The sequence below is a fragment of the Heloderma suspectum genome, chromosome 7 (assembly GCF_057233095.1).
Source record: "Heloderma suspectum isolate Gila_16-S chromosome 7, 16-S_ref, whole genome shotgun sequence".
NCBI classification, from domain to species: domain Eukaryota; kingdom Metazoa; phylum Chordata; class Lepidosauria; order Squamata; family Helodermatidae; genus Heloderma; species Heloderma suspectum.
Genome location: NC_139464.1, coordinates 58,543,850 through 58,563,303, shown reverse-complemented (window position 1 = coordinate 58,563,303; position 19,454 = coordinate 58,543,850). Strand labels below are relative to the sequence as shown.

The following is a 19,454-nucleotide window of genomic DNA, read 5'->3' as shown; positions in this document are numbered from 1 at the left end:
GGTGGCTGCTATTGCTCAAATCAGTGCCTCCTACATTGCTGTGCAATCCTATGCATGTTTACTTGGAAGTAAGTCTCACTGAGTTCAGTGAGGCTTATTCTCAAGAAAGTGAGCAAAGGATTGCAGCCAGCCTTAGACCCAGACAGATACATTTTTAAAAGTCCTTGACTCCCTCAAGGGTGGAGTTGTATTTTCTTCTGCAAGTCTGTCACTATTTTATTTTTAAAGAAGCCAAAGAATAATTCCTTTGGCCAGGAAACTATTTTCCATCTACGTAGGAAATCCCTAACACATAATTATCATAAACACAGGGAAAAATAGGTGTCAGGAGCACACCCACTTTGCCATCCAGAAAAACAGAGTGAAATAATAATTTAAGGGTAAATTTATCTTTAGAATTATATACCTTGTCATGTGAATTACCCTCATCATAGAAAAAGCTGCCATACTGATTTGTGAAAGAATGTCCAAAGAAAAAGACAGCTGAGGTAGCATAAGCAGAATATTGTTATGTATCGTTCTGAAGTCCATAGACCCACAGCCTCAGAAGCACCCAGTGATTTTCATAAGACTGCTATGAAACAAGTGTATTTTAAGAGTGGACTGCAGTGTCTACTCAGATGTATGACCATGGGACTTACTCCCAAGTAAGTATGAAGCAGACCAAATGCTTTTTAAGCACAAATTCTATAATTTACCTTCACTTCAGATGAGGGAAAAGTTCATTTCTTGGTGCTCACAGGCACTTAAAGCAGAATTCCCACTCAACCCAATGCAGTTTACAAGTATGGTGTTACTGATTAGAGTGTTTGATGGGGACCAACTCAGGCCTGAAGCTCACGGAGTGACTTTGGGCCAGTCATCGACTCTCAGCCTATCCTACCTCACAGGGTTGTTGTAAGGATAACATGGAGAGGAGGAAGACCACGTAGGCCACCTTGGGTTCCTTGAAAGAGGGACAAAAGTGGGATATAAATGTAATAATAAATTAAAAAGTAATAATAACAAATAACGATAATAAATGAAATAAACTAAGTATCCTGGAGGGAGCAATCCTATGGCTGCTAGACAGCAGCTAGATGGCCATAGGTTATCTGGTTTTCCGGGAACCGACCTTGGAGCCCATGCACCAAGGTCAGTTCCTGGAGAACTGACCTTCCCCACTTCCGTGCTGCCTGGCAGGCAGTGCGGAACAGCCCCCTGCTCCATGCCCACAACAGGAGCGTGGAGCGGCTGAAAAGGGGTGTTCCCAGAGGGTGTCCCGGTGCGGGGAGGGCAGAAATGCCGGTACAACACATCCAATGTGTCGTACAGCAGCCTCCTCCCCCGCTCACCCCTCGCGCAGCTAGACAGCCACAATCGGCTGTCTAGCCGCAAATGCAGGGTAGGAGAAGTGCAGAGGGAACGATCCCCTCCATGCTTCTCCTGCCCTGCACTGGATAGGCAGTTGCCTCCTAGTTCGGAGGCAGCCACCCATTTGAACAGGATTGCACCCTAGGTATCCTTAAATGCCAGTAAAGTAGATAGCACTTAACTATGACTTGATTTGTGGTATGTGGATTTTGGTATTATCTACCAAGGGATGACTGAAAAGGGTTGATGTGACTAGAAAGTAACTCTGGGCTTCAGCAATTTCATCAAAATTGGCTAAAAAGGCAGCTCTCCCTGCGTGCTTTTCAGAGATAAAACTTTGCAGCTAATGCTGTATTACAATGAATATGCAAAAGCTTCAGTTGGTCCTGAATGGCTCACAAAACTGTATGTAACACAGGCCTCTTAGATGGCTGCCTCCCCATAGTCCCCCCCCACCCCGCCCTAGATGATTGACTATAATGCGGCTACTCTACAGAATATACTGCAAGGCCTGCTAGCTTAAATTCAAGCCAGTCTGCCATGTACTAGACATAGATGTTTGAAGTTATATACTGTATTCCAGACAACTCCATCTCAGATTTTGGTTTTATCTATATCTTGCACGACACCAATTGGCATCAAGGGAGCGCTCAAGTGGATCTGACCATTTCTTTCAGAATAAGAACTCTTTAATAACTGTTCCTCTGACAGTACATTCAGACCTCTAGATGGAAGTGCAATGTGCATGAATAAAACTCAAGTTTGTTTATTTTAGGAATGTATGATAATTTCATTTCTGTTCACAAATAATACAAACATGTCCTGTTTGCAAACCTGAACATAAACACAAATAGGAGTGTTGTTGTTTTAAAAAAAAGTTTGCAAATGCCCAAATCTGTGACTGTATTTGATTTTTTTTAATATGCACTTTGAAATGCACATTTTAAAAAAAGAAAAATATGCATTTTCACACTTTTCACGTTGAGAAATATGCACAGAAATACACACTTTTCCCATTCAAAATGTGCACTTTTCCTGTTTGAATAAGCTGAAAAACAGGTTGAAAATGAAAATGGGAGTAAGCTGAAACAAGCTTCGAAGTGATTTTCAGAGAATTTATGCAAGCTCAAAAATCGCTGGTTCTCCCATCCCTAGTTTATGTAGTAACCAAGCTCTAATCCAGGAGTTCCTGAAACTATATTCCAATTTTAATTCCAATTTGCTATGTTGCCTTCTTCAGCAAGATCTCTTTAGCCACAACACATTTACTAGACATTTAGCAGATCCTGCTGGAAGTCACCTACAGCCAAATGAATGCAGGATTCCCATGTTGGTGTGTCCTATCCACTCCTAATATCCTAGTCTTAAAATGCAACCAGGCATTAATTGTTGTTTACATTTCTAATTCATCAGGATACTGCAAAAATTAATGTTTGCAGAACATTTATGATTACAATATCTGCAGATTATAATGTTTAAGATAATGTTTCTAAAATACTTTATAGTGTTTGTTTTATTATCCTATATGTCTCCAAAAACTTTTTGTCCACTATGATCTTAGCCTTAAGATGATTAAATAACAATCTTCTGATCTCTAACCTCACACCAAAGTGAACTGCTGCTCTTCAACCATTATCCCATCTTCAGAGACTAGGGCAGCTCTGCAGGGAAGATTCCTGCGCTACTTGTTCAGTGTCTTAGCATATAGCCAGAAGTGTGAGAACCAGTAGAAGACTATATCCTATCCCCACGCAGCGCATGTAGTTTTAAACATTTCTCTGTTATATGGATTCCACCATAAATACTGACCTTAACTTTGCTATACAAACTACAAGGGCTCAGGTTCCCAACCCAATTCTATGCAAGTTTACAAGTTAATCCAACTATGTTCAGTGGGGATTGCTCCCAGGTGTTTGAAAGATTGAAGTTTTAGCTTTTGTAGCACTTTAGAAACTAACCCATCCGTTTAGTTATTTATCTGAGAGTATGAGATCTGATAGACTACAGTACACTTTGTCAGATGGTGAAATGGACTGAACAACAGCAAACATATAAGGGCAATGGTTTGAATTTTAGAAGGAAATAACTTAGTGGAATCTTCATCTTAAAGTGATAGACCTTGATTTCTTCCATCAGGATTAGAAAGGAATCTACAATATTGAATATTCATACCAGTTCTTGTTTGGCCACTTCTTATCCCATCTGTTTACCTGAATTAATTTCTTTTGAGAACAGTCATTTTGAGATCCTTAAAGAAATGAGCAGGAATGTTAAAGTGTTCATCTAAGGCAGCCTTCCCCAACCTAGCACCCTCCAGATGTGTTGGACTACAACTCCCATCTTCCCAAACCAGCCTGGGCAATGAGCATGCTGGCCCAGGATGATGGGAGTTCTAGTTCAAGGTCAACCTATGGGACAGCTGATATTCCTTTCTTTACAGACTCAACACAGTGTGGGATCAAATGGACCATGTGACTTGCGGAGATCAAATGGCATTGAACCAGAGTATCTGAGAGTTTTTTAAAAACACATTTTAATCATTTGAAGTTTCAGGGCAAAGCCCTTGTGTAGCAGCACAAATAAAATGCACATAGACGGTTGCAAAGACCCCAAACTGAGTGTCTGATTTTGATTCTATTAAAGAATAGTTCTATAATGATTAGGGCCGGTCCTTCCATTTGGCAAGGTGAATCACTTGCTCAGGTGGCAGGTTCCAGGGAGCATGAAATTCCAACACCACCTTCACTCACCCTCCCAAGGCCACCTCCTCCTCACCACCCCCGCCTTTCTTCCCAGCTGCATGGAGCTCACCTGAAGTCTTGTGAGATTTCGTCTGAGTCTCACAAGACTTTGGGTGACCACTCCACAGCCAGGAAGAAAGGTGGCAGTGGTGGGCAGGTAGCAGTGGCTTGCCTCAGATGGCAGGATACGTTGGGCTGGGCCTAGTTATGGTCAATGCAGTTCATTTATAGTTAACTAGTTTGAAGATTGCAGACTTAGTGTAACAGAAGCAGTCCCACATAGGTTTATTCCAGATAAAAATGAGAACCGGAGCCTTATGACTGCTAAACCATGTTCATGACTCTACTATAGACCCACCACGGTAGTGTTTAAAAATGCATGAATGATGAGAAGGGAAGGGTTCACAGTTAGTGTACGTTTTCATTATTTATTAAATTTATGCTTCTCTCCCCACTGCAAAAAGCAGTCTCGAAGAAACACACACCCTCACACAAATACAGAGATCCATAATATAACAGAAAAAAACAAAATCAAAATAAACCATAACCAGCACAATACAAAAACAAACAAATAAAAACAATCTATAAACAATACAGTATGAACAACATTCATCCACAATACATAAATGCCCCCTAAAGTCTAGAATGAACACAAAAACAACGCACAACAATATATCAATGGATATATATCAATGGATATATATCAATGAATTACAGTATATCATTCTTAAAAGCAACTAAATCACTACTGCAATTCAACAGTACTTCAACAAGTTGCCTCTGTTCCTAGAAGGACACTGTCAAACACTAAGTAATTACATATGGAAAATAAATAAATGACAGACTACCATATTCACATGCAATAGAACCATTTAAAATTCACATGTCCCATTTTTAGATGTTCTCTTTAGCACTGATCAAAACAAGATCACAGCTTTGTATTGTACAGCAACCCAACAGATGGCTTTGTTTACTTGAACTGGAATTCCTGTCATCCAAAACACAACAAAAGAATTAAACCCATCTGCAGCAATCCCAGCAACTACCTCAAAAGCACTAACCAACTCAAAGAACATAGAAGCTATCTTCGGCATGTCATTGATTGCAACATACACCAGGCATTTATACTCTCCAGAGAGTCTCTGCTCCCCAGACAAAAGGAAGATGTCAGCAAAGAACAACTTATCACTTTTGTGGTTCCATCTAGGATCTTCCAACTTTTGCTGGACTATTGAGCAGAGCTACCTGGTAGTAGTTATTTCACTAATTCACAACATCTTACAAAAGCCACCAGCATGCCTTCTGCCAGCTTCCAAATCTATGGAAGTTACTGGTAAGAGCTGAAATAAAACCACCAGTCAACAATCCTGGGTCACATCATGGTCAATCCAGTCACATTATCACCTGCACCAACTTTAGAGAAACAGTAACTGCAAAACCACTGTAAGACCTGCTTCATTAAGTAGAATATCACCTGCAAGTCTAACAATGTAATAATACACTATTGAATGAAAACAGGATGGATAACACAGCATGTGGACCATGCTGGCCCAGGATGATGGAAGTTGTAGTTCAACACATCTGATGTCGGCGGGTTGGGAAAGGCCTACCCCTGGGGCAGCTGGTGCTCTTTTCTGTCCACTGGAAAAACAAGAGAGCTTTGTACCTAATTTAGATTTCACAAAAATCAGCAATCTTGCCCCCCCCCCCCAATTGAACCACTTGTTTCAGGACATTTTCATTCTGATGGCCACAACCTCTCTGACTTGGAAGAGCAGTCATCACACCCAAGTTCTGTGGGGAGAAGGGACTGGGTAAGTCCCTTTCTACCAGCCCTATTTCATGCACCTAAATCTGGATCCAAACTATACATACACACAAGTGAATGGACCCGGCTTCACATGGGTTGGAAGAGCCCTTAGTCTGATACAGCAAAGACTTCAAGCAAACTTACACAGCTGTTGGACACACACTGGACCACCCTGTCTGAGTGAAGCCGTGTCCATTGGCACCCCAGTTATGGCCCCTACCATGGTGCATACCTACAGCACTCGGGGAGAGGTCTGTCCATGCCATTTCCCTGAGGGGGTTTGCCTCACAGCAGGGGAGAGCGGGGAGGCATACAACTCTGGCCCTTGGCCTACTAAACTCCTCTAGGGCAGAATCCAATGGGACAGTTACGCCCCTGATTATTTTCTGCCCTGCCAATGCCCTTCCACAAGCGGTGGGTCACACTGATTGCACTGTGCAAGTGGGACTCACCACTGATGCCAGGGAGATTTGGGGGCTTCCCCTAGGAAGTGCTAAATGAGCAGAAACATTCATTTCTGGAAGAAGGCAGGTCAGCGAAGCTCCCTTATGCAAGCTCTGCTGACCTGCCTCTTTCTAGAAATGAGTGTTCATTATATAATTTAAATAAATATAAGCCCTTTGAGTTCTGACCTGTCCTTTACAAATGTCAATTAAATGCGAATTTATTAATCTCATGCCTGAGAAGTCTAGAAGCGCTTTCAGGTCCTCTAAACTTTCTACAGACTTCACACCAGTTGCAAAATTCCATGAATGGTGAAAAATGTGGTTTCTTAGCCCAAGTGCTTTATGTATGAGTAAGCACTTTATTAGCTTCTATGGAAGGCAACTCTTGCTCTTTGCCTGGATTATGTGGTATTATGCACAAGTCATGTAATTTTTACTCTGCTGGAATGAAATTGTTGCCTGCCTTCCTAAAGTAGTAGATAATGATAACTGTTAAAAGGGAAGATATTCGGGCTTTGCCACAGACAGAAAACTCTTCCTGAGGGTTAAATTAGTAAGTATGCAGAGATTACTAGAAAATGTTTACCAACCTCCAGCCTGACCCCATGAAGACTTACTCAGACATAAGTCATATTTACTATGGGCTAAACCAGACGTGCAAGTGTTTAATAAATGTGCTCATCCATCTGGTTCTAAAGCGAGGGCTACTTTTCGTAGTAAGCCAAATGTGCAGGGGAGGGAAGCAAAATGACTCCCCTGCCTTGCTGACAAGCTGGGATGCTTTCCACTGTTTTTCCCCAGCTCAGTTCCCATATGTCTGTTGCATGTGGTGAGGACCTAAATGAACAAGGCAGAAGTGGCATGTGTTCATCTCTGTATCATGACGTGGATTATCTATTGTACATCAGCATTGTTGGAATAGAATAAGGCACTTCCTCCTGTCCTAAGAGTTAGTAGAACCATTGCACAAGTGGGACCTGCAACAAAATATTGCAGTGCAGAGTGCTTCTGTTCAGGGTTCTAACAAGCCACCCAGACTTCCCCTCTTCCAGAATGTTCTATGCCATTCTACCTCTTCCCCTCCCAGTTTTCTCATTCTCCTCAACAGACACTCAAGTATTCTGTGGTTATTGAGCATGCTCAGTCCTCATTGGGCTGTATGGGGTGGAGGGCTTTCAGGTTTTTGATGTTTGTTTTTACTTCACACCTTGGGGGTGCCCTGAGCATGCCAGTCCCTCCCACTTGTTTACCAATGGTCTCCTTTTGGCTACATAGCAAACTCAGGTGCTGAGTGCTGACAGGTATTAGAAGAAGTGATGTGCAGTTTCATGTTGAACCAGGAGTCACACATTTTGTTATGTTCATTTTCAGGTGAATTCTTGTTTTCTGCATGTGGCTAATAACATTTCGCAAAGGTAGAACATTTGCTTTTGTTGAATGTCTAAATTTATTCTACCACCCACAGAGCTTCTCTTGTTCACATGAAAAATACCTTAACATTGTAGGATTCAGAGAGTCACATGGAGGAAAAGGCTATCAATGGCTACTAGTCTTGACAGCTATGTGCTACCTACCTCCAGTACCAGAGGCAGTGAGCCTATGTACACCAGTTGCTGTAGAACATGGGTGGGAGTGTGCTGTTGCACTTATGACCTGCTTGTGAGTTCCTGGTCGACAGCTGGATGGCCACTGTGTAAACAGAATGCTGGACTAGATGGACCCTTGGTCTGACCCAGCATGGCTCTTATGTTCACATAAAGATAATTTTCTAGTCCAATAAGGTATCTTCCATAGCCAAATATTCCTAACAGATTATCCCATGCAAAAGGAGGAGAATACAGCCTATGAACATCCAAATTACAGCATGCCATAAGAAGAGAGCCAAAGGTACAGATGATGAGTAGTGCCTTTGGGGTAAGGAATACATTTAGGAAGACATACCCAGATGGATCAATCATATTGGCTGTGCCACATGCTTCTGGAGAAAGTGAAAAGCCCTGGCTATCAGCCCATTTCGATGCAACAGTAAACTGTCATTGATCACACTGAATAGATCACACAGGGGGTTGGACTCGATGGTCTTATAGGCCCCTTCCAACCCCACTATTCCATGATCTCTTTTCAAAAGACCTCCAGTCATACTCGTAGGCCTGGCCATCACATCCTCACAAGCTTTTTCAAAGTGGGCTAAGCAAGAATGCTGATGTGACTGGCATGTTTCTGTACTCAAAATGTGAAAATCAGATTTGTGCTTTAGCACAAGATCAATGACCGCTACCACTATATCACAACATCCTCCGAGACAATGATCTGAATCAGACTTCAGTCTGCATTCTTGTCTATTCATGCATCCACCGATTCCAAGTGGTGCAAAACTCCATGGATACCTTACTCTGCATAAAAGAGCAGCAAAGTAAATAAAAGGGTGCTTCCAAACAAGGTGCTCCTTGTACCACCAATCAGAAAGCATTGGTCGAAGGAGTGGGGGGAGAGGCTTACAAGTGGAACACCATGATGTCTGGAGCCCCCAGAAAATTCCATGAATGAGGCAAGGTGATGCTGTGTCTGGAAGCACCTAGATCTCCTGTCTTAACTTCTCCAAAGTCATTCAGATGAAAGGGACGATGTCAGGGTAGGATGATTTGCAAAGAAGAAGATACGGAGAGTAGCCTCACCCTTTGGGCCCCTTTTTAGATTTACTGGATAGTTAGACACATAGGAAGTTGCCTTATACCGAGTCAGTCTTTCGGTCCATTTAGCCCAGTATGTCAACACTGACTGGCAGCAGCTCTCTAGGGTTCCAGGCAGGATTCCTTCTTAGCCCTACCTGGAGATGCCAGGGATTGAACCTGGAACCTTCTGTGTGCAAAGCATGTGATCGAGAACTGAGTTACAGACCCTTCCCTGAGGTACAGAGCGTTTCCAATGGATTTCTTATCCATATATAGGATATGTTACTTGGACTCACTCGTGAAAGAGTCTCTTGAGCTTCCCAGCTTTGGAAACAATGGGCCTCACAACACTGCTGTTGGTTACAAATCAGTGTGTATGAGCCTTTGCATGTACCAAGCCATAAGAACTAGCATTTGCATGTAGCAGAGGTAGAAACAGAAGGAAAAAAATTTCCAATTCCCAGCCTACTGTTCCATGTACCAGTTAAAAGTTTGGGAGAGACAGATCCTACTTAGGGCAAGATTTGAGTTAGGCTGACAAAGAAAGGCACCTACTATGCAGAGAAAGTGCAAGGTAATGATACCTAACTCATCACTTTGCATTTACAATATCCATTTTCTATCTCTGTATTAAATAATCAGGCACAGATCGCCACCAGGAGCAAACTGTACACAATTGCCCCACTCAATAGGACTTGCTGTCCACTGCTTACTGTACTGTGCCAGCAAGAACAAGTCAAACCAATAACAGATTTGGGGATTAACACCCTTTTACCAGGAAGACAAGGGGTGCAAACCCCTTCCCCATGGTTCAAACCACACCAACAGTTCTTAAAAAGTACTCCCTGCGTGTGCATGTTTTGCAGTTTCAGTAGAAATAAAATACACCCAAGAGTAGGCCTCTGAAACTTGCTGCGCATGTATGTTTACTCGTAAGTCCCGTTGTGTTCAGTGGGGCTTACCTCCCTCCAGGTAAGTGTATGCAGGATTGTAAGCTAAACCAATTATCGGTTTCCAACATTAACCAAACACAGAGAAACATCTTGAAGAATTGCTTGGTCTTCAGCTGCATTCCCAAACACAGACATTTGCAATGGCATATGCCTATGCTAGTGATAATGATGTTATTTTACGTTTCGTTTGGGCTTTGGTTGCAGATTTATTGGCTTTCCTTATGAATGTGGGCACAGTTCTAGAGAGGTCAAAGCAGCACAAATGTACCGAGAATAATGCAATAAACAGGCAGAAAGAACGGAAGTATTCACTTTGGGAAACTACAAAACACAACTTAGGGATCGTATGTGTGTCTGTGTGACTGTCTGTGTATTTTAAATACAAGTGCCAAACAGAAATCAAGAGGACAGAAACCAGAGTGTTGTGTTACCAGAGTAACAGCAGAGAACTCCAAAAGTCACTTTAGTCGCCCAGACTAAGTTCAAGTGCCTCGACTCGTTGAGAGTCACCCTAATTTCCAAACCGACGGAAAACGATCAGGTTCCCTCCAAGGAAACTTACACTTAAGATGTAAAGCCACACCAGCAGTTAAAAATAATTACACAGTTCCGGAGCATGCCATTTTCTCCTTACAATATCGGCAAAGGACGTGTAGAGAAGCAAGCGCGATTACTGCGGTGCTGGAGAGGGGACGGATAAGCCCCTGAAATATGGGGGAAGGCGAACAGACGACAGCACTCGGCGCTACACATCCCCCCCGCCACAACTAACAACAACAGCAAAAATGGCAACACAAACTTAGATGAGGATTTAGAGATAATAGAACTTTCAGCACAGATCCACCCCACCCTTTCCCCCCTTCACTCTCTAGAAAACTTACAGTGAAAGGGGCATGTCGCCTGGTGAGAAGCGAGATTGGAGTTCTGATAGCTTTCAGACAAACTTCAGAGAAAGTTTAGGTGGGAAAGGGCAGATCCAGTCAGGCCAGCGTCTGCAAGTCAGCTCAGTGTATGTATATATATATATATATATATATATATACACACACACACACACACATACATATACATATACATATATATATATATACATACACACACACACACACATACATATACATATACATATATATATATACACACACACACACACACACACCTCCCCTCAATTAACGAGTCTTCGCTGTTTGCAGCGAGGCAACCCCCGTGCGCAGATATTTTTTTTTTTTAATTTTCCTTTCAGATAAGGGGCGCTGTAACACTTGATATTAGTCCCTACTCCTGTCCAGGATGTCGTCGTCTATCCATGCTGGAATTTTCTAGGGAGGCTTAAAAACGCGACCGTCCTACAGAATCCACAGTGCTTACGGGACGTTTATTTCTCTTGAAAAACTGAGGAGGGGTGGAAGGGGGGGGGCAGAGAAAGTTTTCTTCCTCTAGAAAACCAACCTTCGCGAAACTCACTGTTCTCTGAGGCGTCGGAGAACAGGTAAAAAAAGCGAAAGGACCCCCCCCCCCCACACACACACAGGGAGTTTATAGGCATCCCCCCCCTCCCCGAGCTGAACTTGAGGCTAAACTACTGATGATCAATAATACATTCGTCGTCTAGGAGAAACGTGAAAGCTGTGGGGGAGTTGCCTATTTCTCAGCAGCGTGTAAACCAAACAGCTACTCCGAATTCAAAGTTTACTCTCCCCCCAGACTTACCTATTTTTGTGCCGGGTCTTTAAGAGATTCCTTCCAAAGGGAGCCATGGTAAGTCCCAAAGACAGAAGAACAACATCAAACTCTAAAAATCAGGCTGGCTGCAGAGTTCCTGTCTTCTCCTGCCGCCACTCCAGCTTGTTAATAGTCACCCAGCGTAGAGAAGTTGTGCAACGCGTCGCTAACTTTGAACTCCTGCCTTCTTGTTATTGCTGCTGCTGCTGCTCTTTTGGAGCCCTGCCCAGCTGCAATCTTGAAGGAGGCGTTTAGGAAGAGGTGGGGGAGGAGGCCGGGGGCGGGAAGAAAAGGGGAAAAAAAGAGGGCTAGAAAAACAAAAAGTGTGTATTTGTGTATGGGAGTGTGTGTGGGAGGTTTAGGATTGAGATGTGAAGTTATTGCCTCAACTTTCTGACTTGCTAACTGAAAGAAGACCCATTGAAATGAATGGGGCTTGGACTAACATCGGATTAAAGCCCACAATATTTGGGAATATGCAGCAGAAGGGGTAAAGGAAAGAAAGCAAAGAGTTTACAAACAAGGTCACAGCAGGCTTCACTAGAGGACATGCATCACTCAGGGACACCCCTTCTGTTCTGCAGCACATTAATGAAGATGTGGTAGCAGAAGGGCCATAGATAGCACAGGAAGCTGCCATATACTGAGACAGACCATTGGTCCATCTAGTTCAGTATCGTCGCAATGCCTCTTTCCAGGGTTTCAGGCAGGTGTTTTCCCCACTCTACCTGGAGAAGCCAGGGACTGAACCTGGGACGTTCTGCATTCAAAACATGTGCTCCACCACTGGACCACAGCATCTCCCAAATTGCAGACAGAATGGCTGGTACAGTTGGGAACTTGGGATAGATGACGCAAGCGACAATAGCATGACACCTTTATGAGGGCCAGCTAAGCACAAAATGGTGAGCAAACCTTAAGAGTTTAGCAAAGCCCTTCTTCAAACTGGGCGTGGCAGGGAGGGGGAGATTTGAAACATCAGTGAAACAGCAGAAGCCCCAGAATGCATTATGCACTGATGTTACAGTGCAATCCCAAGCACAATGGTTTAGCGGTACATTTTGAAGTGCAGGCACTCATCATGACAGTCTCCGTAGCCACACACCCCAAGCAGAGTCCAAAAACGCAGGTAGCTGTGTTGATCCATCTCTCTGCGTTCATTACATATGTATTTTGTAGGTCCTTTGTAAAGCTGAGCGGTCCAAGACCAAGCTACCCCCAACTATTTTGCATTATAAGAGGAAGAACTGACAATAATATGTCATTGCTGGGAAAATCCATTTCCTCTGTACCGTACCCCCAGCTACTGTGAGGATTGTGGCTAAGCTCAGAGAGAACAGGGAGACCAGCTGGGGGGTGGGGATGAGATCATCGTCCTGGAAGATCAAAAAGTTCTGACACTTCAACCCCTTGGGCATTGAGTTCTGGTTTCACTACACCACTGCCTAAGCATGCTTACTTAAAAGTAAGTCCCTCTGAGTTCAGGGGACTTACTCTCTAGTAGGGTTTATAGCATAAAAAATTGAGTGGAGGTGGCGTTAATACACAGCCTAATCCTACGTATGTCTACTTGGAATTAATTTAATAGGACTTTTACTTCCAGGTATGTATGCATAGGAATGCAGTCTTAATTAAGTAATAACATGCTGGGAGGGGGGGAGGAGGGGGAGATTGCAAGTTGCACCAGATACTGGTGCAACAAGGAAGCAATGGCCGCTCTCCCTTTGAAAATATAAATGCAAACCTGTATTCGGTTTGGTCTCTTACACTTATAGGAACCAATGCTGGCCCAAGATATTTTTGCTGCCTGAAGCGAAGAACAAGATGGCGACCTCTCCCATTCCATGTACAAAAGTGGGCTAGACTGCTAATTAAAGCTTTCTTCAACACTATGAATGGGACAATATCCTCTATACTACAGCACCTGAAGATAGCAGACTAGCTTAGGGGGTGCAAGGCAGGTTGGGTGGCACCCAGCTCTCTCCTCCAACACCTTGCTGCTGCCACCTCCCAGCATCTGCCATCTGAGACAATTGCCTCACTCTGCCTAATGGTAGGGCTGCTGGCCACAGGTCCCTTGTCAAGCAGAGAGCAGAAATAAAGAGAAATGTGGCTCCTCCCAAGGGGCAAAGAAGATACTGTTCTTCCAGTTCTAGGAGGAACAGCGGAGTGGGCAGTGAGAAGCTGAGACAGGGAGGCCAGGAATGCCTCCTCCCCAGCTGTATCACTTTAATGGACATGGGACTTTTAACATAGGTGTGGCTGGTTATGTGATATGGGAACTGACATGCCAAGGGTACCTTTTCTGCACCACCTATCTCCTTAAAGGCATGCCCTTGGCTTTGTCCGGACACTGGATGCTGTTGGTCTCAAGCCTCCGGCTTCACTTCACACACCCCTTTCTTGTAGAGTTGTAGTGCACTCCCCTTTGGGACAGGCACTACCCTGTCATGCAGCTGAATGACTGGAAGAAATTAAGCAGGTGTACAGAGAGAGAGAGAGAGAGAGAGAGAGAAAAGCAAAGCTTGTATTTGGGGAAACATCTGTACCTCCTTGGGTATGGTGCTAATGAAGGGCCAAACGCAGAGCCCTGTGGACACAGAGCTCTGGTAAAGAGCTCTCAGCTTAGAGCCATTTCAGACACTAATACAAATACAGGAAGTGGGAGTGGGGAGTTGGGGACACACATATGCTCTTGACTTATGCTCCAGCACATAAATCTCCCCTCTGGGAAAGGTGTATGAGAAGAATCCTGACTTTGGATGTTAATGACAGAGCAGAAACATAACACATTCACCCTTCCTGTATTTATTTACACATATTATTAAAGCACAAAGCTTCTCTGAGGGCCCCTTCCAGTGTTACCAGAATGACACGGGAGCCTCGGATGTGTCCCGTACTGCTCCACTAACATAGGAAACCCCAGATTATGTGTGAGGATCCCCCACCTCAGGCCAGCATTTCCCAAGCTGGTGTGGGAGGGAGACACATGGTTGCATCTTCCCCCATGGCCTGGTGCTTCCAGCATTAGGAGACTGGATGGCAGAACTTCAGCACTCCCCTGCCACCAGGGGTGCCACCCTTTGCATGTTTAGACTGACTATCCAATGCAGCAGGGCAGACAGAGTGCAGAGGGGATCTTCGTGCTCCAGCTACCCTGCATTTGCAGCTAGATGGCCAATTTTGGCTGTTTAACTGGGGTGCCTCGGAGCAAAGGGGAGGCCAGACAGTGCATAGGAAGCATCATACCAGCACTTCCACGGTCCCCTCCCCGCCCCCAGGAACACTTCCTTTTTGGCTGCTCTGTGCTGCTCTTTCAAGCATGGAGCCAGGGACGAACCATGCCTCCTATGAGGGGGAAGGGGAGGGGACTTGGATTTCTGGGAACCGAGCTTGGAGCCCCAGCTCCAAGCTCAGTTCCCATAAACCAAAAATTGAAAATTCCCATGGCCATCTAAACACTGTCTAGTGGCCATAGGATTGTGCCCTAAGATGCTGTTTGAATAGCCTTAAGCACAGCTTAAGGTATATTGCAGCCTTCCCCAATCTGGTGCCATCTAGACATTTTGGACTACAACTCCCAGCATTCCTGATTGCTGGCCATACTGGCTGGGGCTGATGAGCTGAGGTTCAAAACATCCAGAGGGTAGGCTGGTATAATGGAATGCACATATTTATAGCATGCAAGAGTATTCCCACACAACAGTTCACATCACCTTCCCAAGTCAGGTCTGTTGCACAAATTGAATTTCCCTTGAACAAGGCAAGGGGCTTTCCCCCTAAGACAGCCCTGCATGCAACAGTAGGAGACCAGCTGTACAGTATGAGCACAGAACCACACAGAACTCGCTGTTTTCTCCATCAACTGTGTGATGTCAGTCCCTTGTCACCTTCTCAAAGTGAAATGTCACAGGTGAGCCATTATGGAAATCAGATCGACAGAATTACAAATGGGTGTAATACCATAAAATGAGAGTGGTGTGTATGTGTGTTTAAATCATCTCTGTGCACCACAGGAATAAATAATTAGAAAGCAGATGCCTCCGCTTTGATTTTTTTTTTGTATGCGTATGATTTTGGTTGGTATGCATATTATTTTAGTCACTTTAATAGACATATAGTGCACGAACTGTGCAAATTGCCTTAAACTGGAATCCTGATTCTCTTCTCTCATTGTTGCCTCACTGATGAAATAGACTGTGGGCGGGGGGCAGGGAGATGAGGTGCATTCTGTTTCATTAGCACTGAGGGTGGCTTCATGCATTGTTAGGTGTCCATGTAGAGAAATAATGAAATTTGTAGCTGATTGTGATGATCGAACAATGTGCTATACATTTTCATTTCTTCTCTAGAAGGAAGTCCTTTATAATGTGTGAAACAGCAATGAACTATTTCAGAAATTGGAGCCAATGCCATTCCTAGGCCAGCCACACAAATGGCTTCTTACAGTGGTCTGCCATGCAGATCCCAGGGCAGTACAGTCAGGGCCAGAAATATGGGAACAAGGATAACTGTTTTGGCAGTTGGCTTCTGTACACCACTGTATTGAAGTTGAAAGGAAATACACCCAGATGGCAGCGAAGTCAGGACTTTCAGCTGTAATTCAAGGGGTTTGACAAAAGTGGGGCACTAACCATTCAAGAAGGACAGCCAGTGGCATACACACACACCCATCATTATTGGTTCATAAGTAATGGTACAATCCAACATCATTTCAAACTTAAGGATCACCTTTAATACCTGGATGAAAATCCTTTGCAGTCAATGACTGCCTGAAGTCTGGAACCTGTGGACATGACCAAATGCTGAGTTTCCTCCCTCAAGATGCTTTGCCAGGCCTCCACTGCAGCTGCCTTCAGCTGCTGCTTGTTTGTGGGTCTTTCTGCCTTCAGTCTTGTCTTCAGGAAGTGAAAAGCATGCTCTGTTGGGTTGAGATCAGGTGACTGACTTGGCCATTGAAGAACATCCCACTTCTTTGCCTTCAGAAACTCTTGGGTAGCTTTTGCTGTATGTTTTGGGTCATTATCCATATGCAATATGAAGTGGCATCCTATCAGTTTGGCAGCATTCAGCTGAATCTGAGCAGAAAGTATAGCCCTATACACTTCAGAATTCGTCCTGCTGATTTTATCAGCAGTCAGGTGACATGTCATCAATAAACACCAGTGACCCGGTTCCACTGGCAGCCATACATGCCCATGCCATAACACTGCCTCCACCGTGTTTGACAGATGATATGGTATGCTTTGGATCATGAGCTGTTCCTTTCCTTCTCCATACTTTTCTCTTCCCATCATTCTAGTACAAGTTAAACTTGGTTTCATCAGTCCAAAGAATCTTATTCCAGAACTGGGCAGGCTTTTTTAGGTGTCTGCTGGCAAAGGCTAATCTGGCCTTTCTGTTCTTGAGCATTACCAGTGGTTTGCACCTTGTTGTGAAGCCTCTGTACTATTTACATTCATAAAACCATCTCTTGACTGTAGATGTTGACAATGACATGCCTACCTCCTCAAGAGCGTTCTTGACCCAGCTAGATGTTGTGAAAGGGTTCCTCTTCACCATGAGCAGAATTCTGCAGTCATCCACTTTAGTTGTCTTCTGTGGTCTTCCAGGCCTTTTGCTGCTGCTTAGCTTGGCAGTTAATTTCTTCTTTTTCAGGATGTTCCAAACTGTTGTGTTGGCCACTCCCAATGTTTTTGCTATCTCTCTGATCGGTTTATTTTGTTTCCTCAGCCTAATGATGGCCTCCTTCACTTGCATGGATACCTCTTTGGACCTCATGTTGGGAGTTCCAGTGAACAGCTACCAAATGCAAATGTAATACTCAGAACCACCTCCAGGCCTTTGATCTGCCTAATTGGTCATGGGGTACCCAGGAAACAGGCTACACCTGGCCATGCAGCTGCTTGTCAGCCATTCGTTCCATTACTTATGAGCCACCAATGATGGGTGTGTGTGTATGCCACTGGCTGTACTTCCTGTATGGTTGGTGCCCCACTTTTGTCAAACCTTTTGAATTACTGGGTCTGGGTGTGTTTCCTTCAACTTCAATATGGTGTTGTACAGAGGCCAACGGCAGAAACAGTTATCCTTATTCCAATATTTCTGACCCTGACTGTGTATGTTCTTGTGAGCATGGCTCACTTCCCTGAGCACTGAGACACTCAAACGGCAGTGCTGACCAGGTTTTGGTTTTGTTCAAAGTGTCTTACGAAAAAAATGTAAACATACAAAATTTAACAGAGCGAAAAACAAGTTACAAATGTACAAGTAGAACAAAGGTGGAGGCAAACAGCATGTGATTCACTAACCCTGGCCTGCATCACATCCTCAGAGAGAAAGATACCCTGCCCCCAAATATGCTTTCACATTTCAGCTCATCCCCAGATCTCTCTTTCTTTGGGCATCTCTCAACACAAAGCTGCCTTTGTTCCTACACACACACCCACCTCCCTTGAACTGAAGAAGGTGGGGTGTGCCACAATCCCCAAACAATGGGTTGAATCCAATGTTAGTCTTACTTAGAGTAGACCCATTGAAACGAATTCAACTTAGGTTAGTCATGACTAAGAATCCCTTGGGTCTACTCTAAGTAGGACTAACATTGGTCTCAACCCTCTAATGGCTTTCCTGTGCTGCATCCACAATTAACATAAGAAGAGCCATGCTGGATCAGACCACAGGTCCAGCACTCTGTTTAGACAGCGGCCAACCAGCTGTCGACCAGAAACCCACAAGCAGGACATGAGTGCAACAGCACCCTCCCACCTGTGTTTCCCAGCAACTGGGGTACATAGGCAACCTGCCTCTGATACTGGTAGTAGCACATATCTATTAGGACTAGCATCCATTGATAGCCTTATCCTCCAGGAATGAAACCATGGATTTAAAATTGTATTGGTAAACCTTCATTGTATTGGCAAATGCACATTTGTCCTCATAATAATCATAGGATGTAAGCTACTACAACTCTTATTTTAATAAAATGGAACATAAGGCAGAAATGGAACATAAAGCAGAAAGAGTAAACTTTCCCAGTGGCACATCGTAGGCTTAAACAAGGAAGAGATTTGACCCGCTCTGTCCAAAATGTGGTGGAACGAAATTCTGGTTAAAAGAAAAAAGAAAAAATCCAATTCCATCAGTGCACAGATGATGGAAGAAAAGACTCCTGACAACAGATTTAACAGCCCAACTTCGGTCCACCACTCTGTCATTGGCAGCCATCCAGCTCCAAGGTAGCACTGAATTAACCGCAGTATAGGATACCATACCATATTGCCTAAATAACATGTCTGTTAAGGGCATAGCCTTTAACAGCTGTAATCTCCCAGCATTTCGGAGCTTGAGTGAACATGGAAAGCCCTTAACTGTGAACCCAAATGGATTTTTGTTAACTGAATTAGTTTATGGCCATGCTTAAGTCTTGAGTGTTCTGAATTGAAAGGAAATTAATACATTAATAAATAAAGAGCTCAGTGTAATGGGAAGTAGGAATCTGTTATGTATGAAAAGGTTGATTGTCTCTGATTTACCTGGCAACCCCCCCCCCCCCACAAGACAAAGAATAGCACCCATAACTGTAGCTACATTAACCTTCATGGAACAATGTTATAACTCATTCCATGGGTTACCTATTAGTAGCAGCCTTGGGAATACCCTACATACTTTCTGTTAATCCCATGCCACTAAACTCCTTGAGGTGTGACTACAAAAAAAGAAGTGACAGCTGGGTGATTAAACTAAAAAGGGAAGGT

At 43.9% G+C, this 19,454-nt stretch overlaps 1 protein-coding gene across 1 annotated transcript in view; it reads right to left on the bottom strand.

Annotated features, from left to right (window-relative positions):
* RASSF9 (Ras association domain family member 9) overlaps positions 1-11,910 on the bottom strand; it is a 48,082-nt gene extending 36,172 nt beyond the window's left edge. The window contains exon 1 of the mRNA XM_084811784.1: positions 11,686-11,910. Coding sequence (XP_084667910.1) covers positions 11,686-11,732 — 47 coding nt within the window. The 5' untranslated portion in view covers positions 11,733-11,910. The remainder of the gene's footprint in view (positions 1-11,685) is intronic.
* Between the last annotated feature and the right edge of the window lie 7,544 nt (positions 11,911-19,454).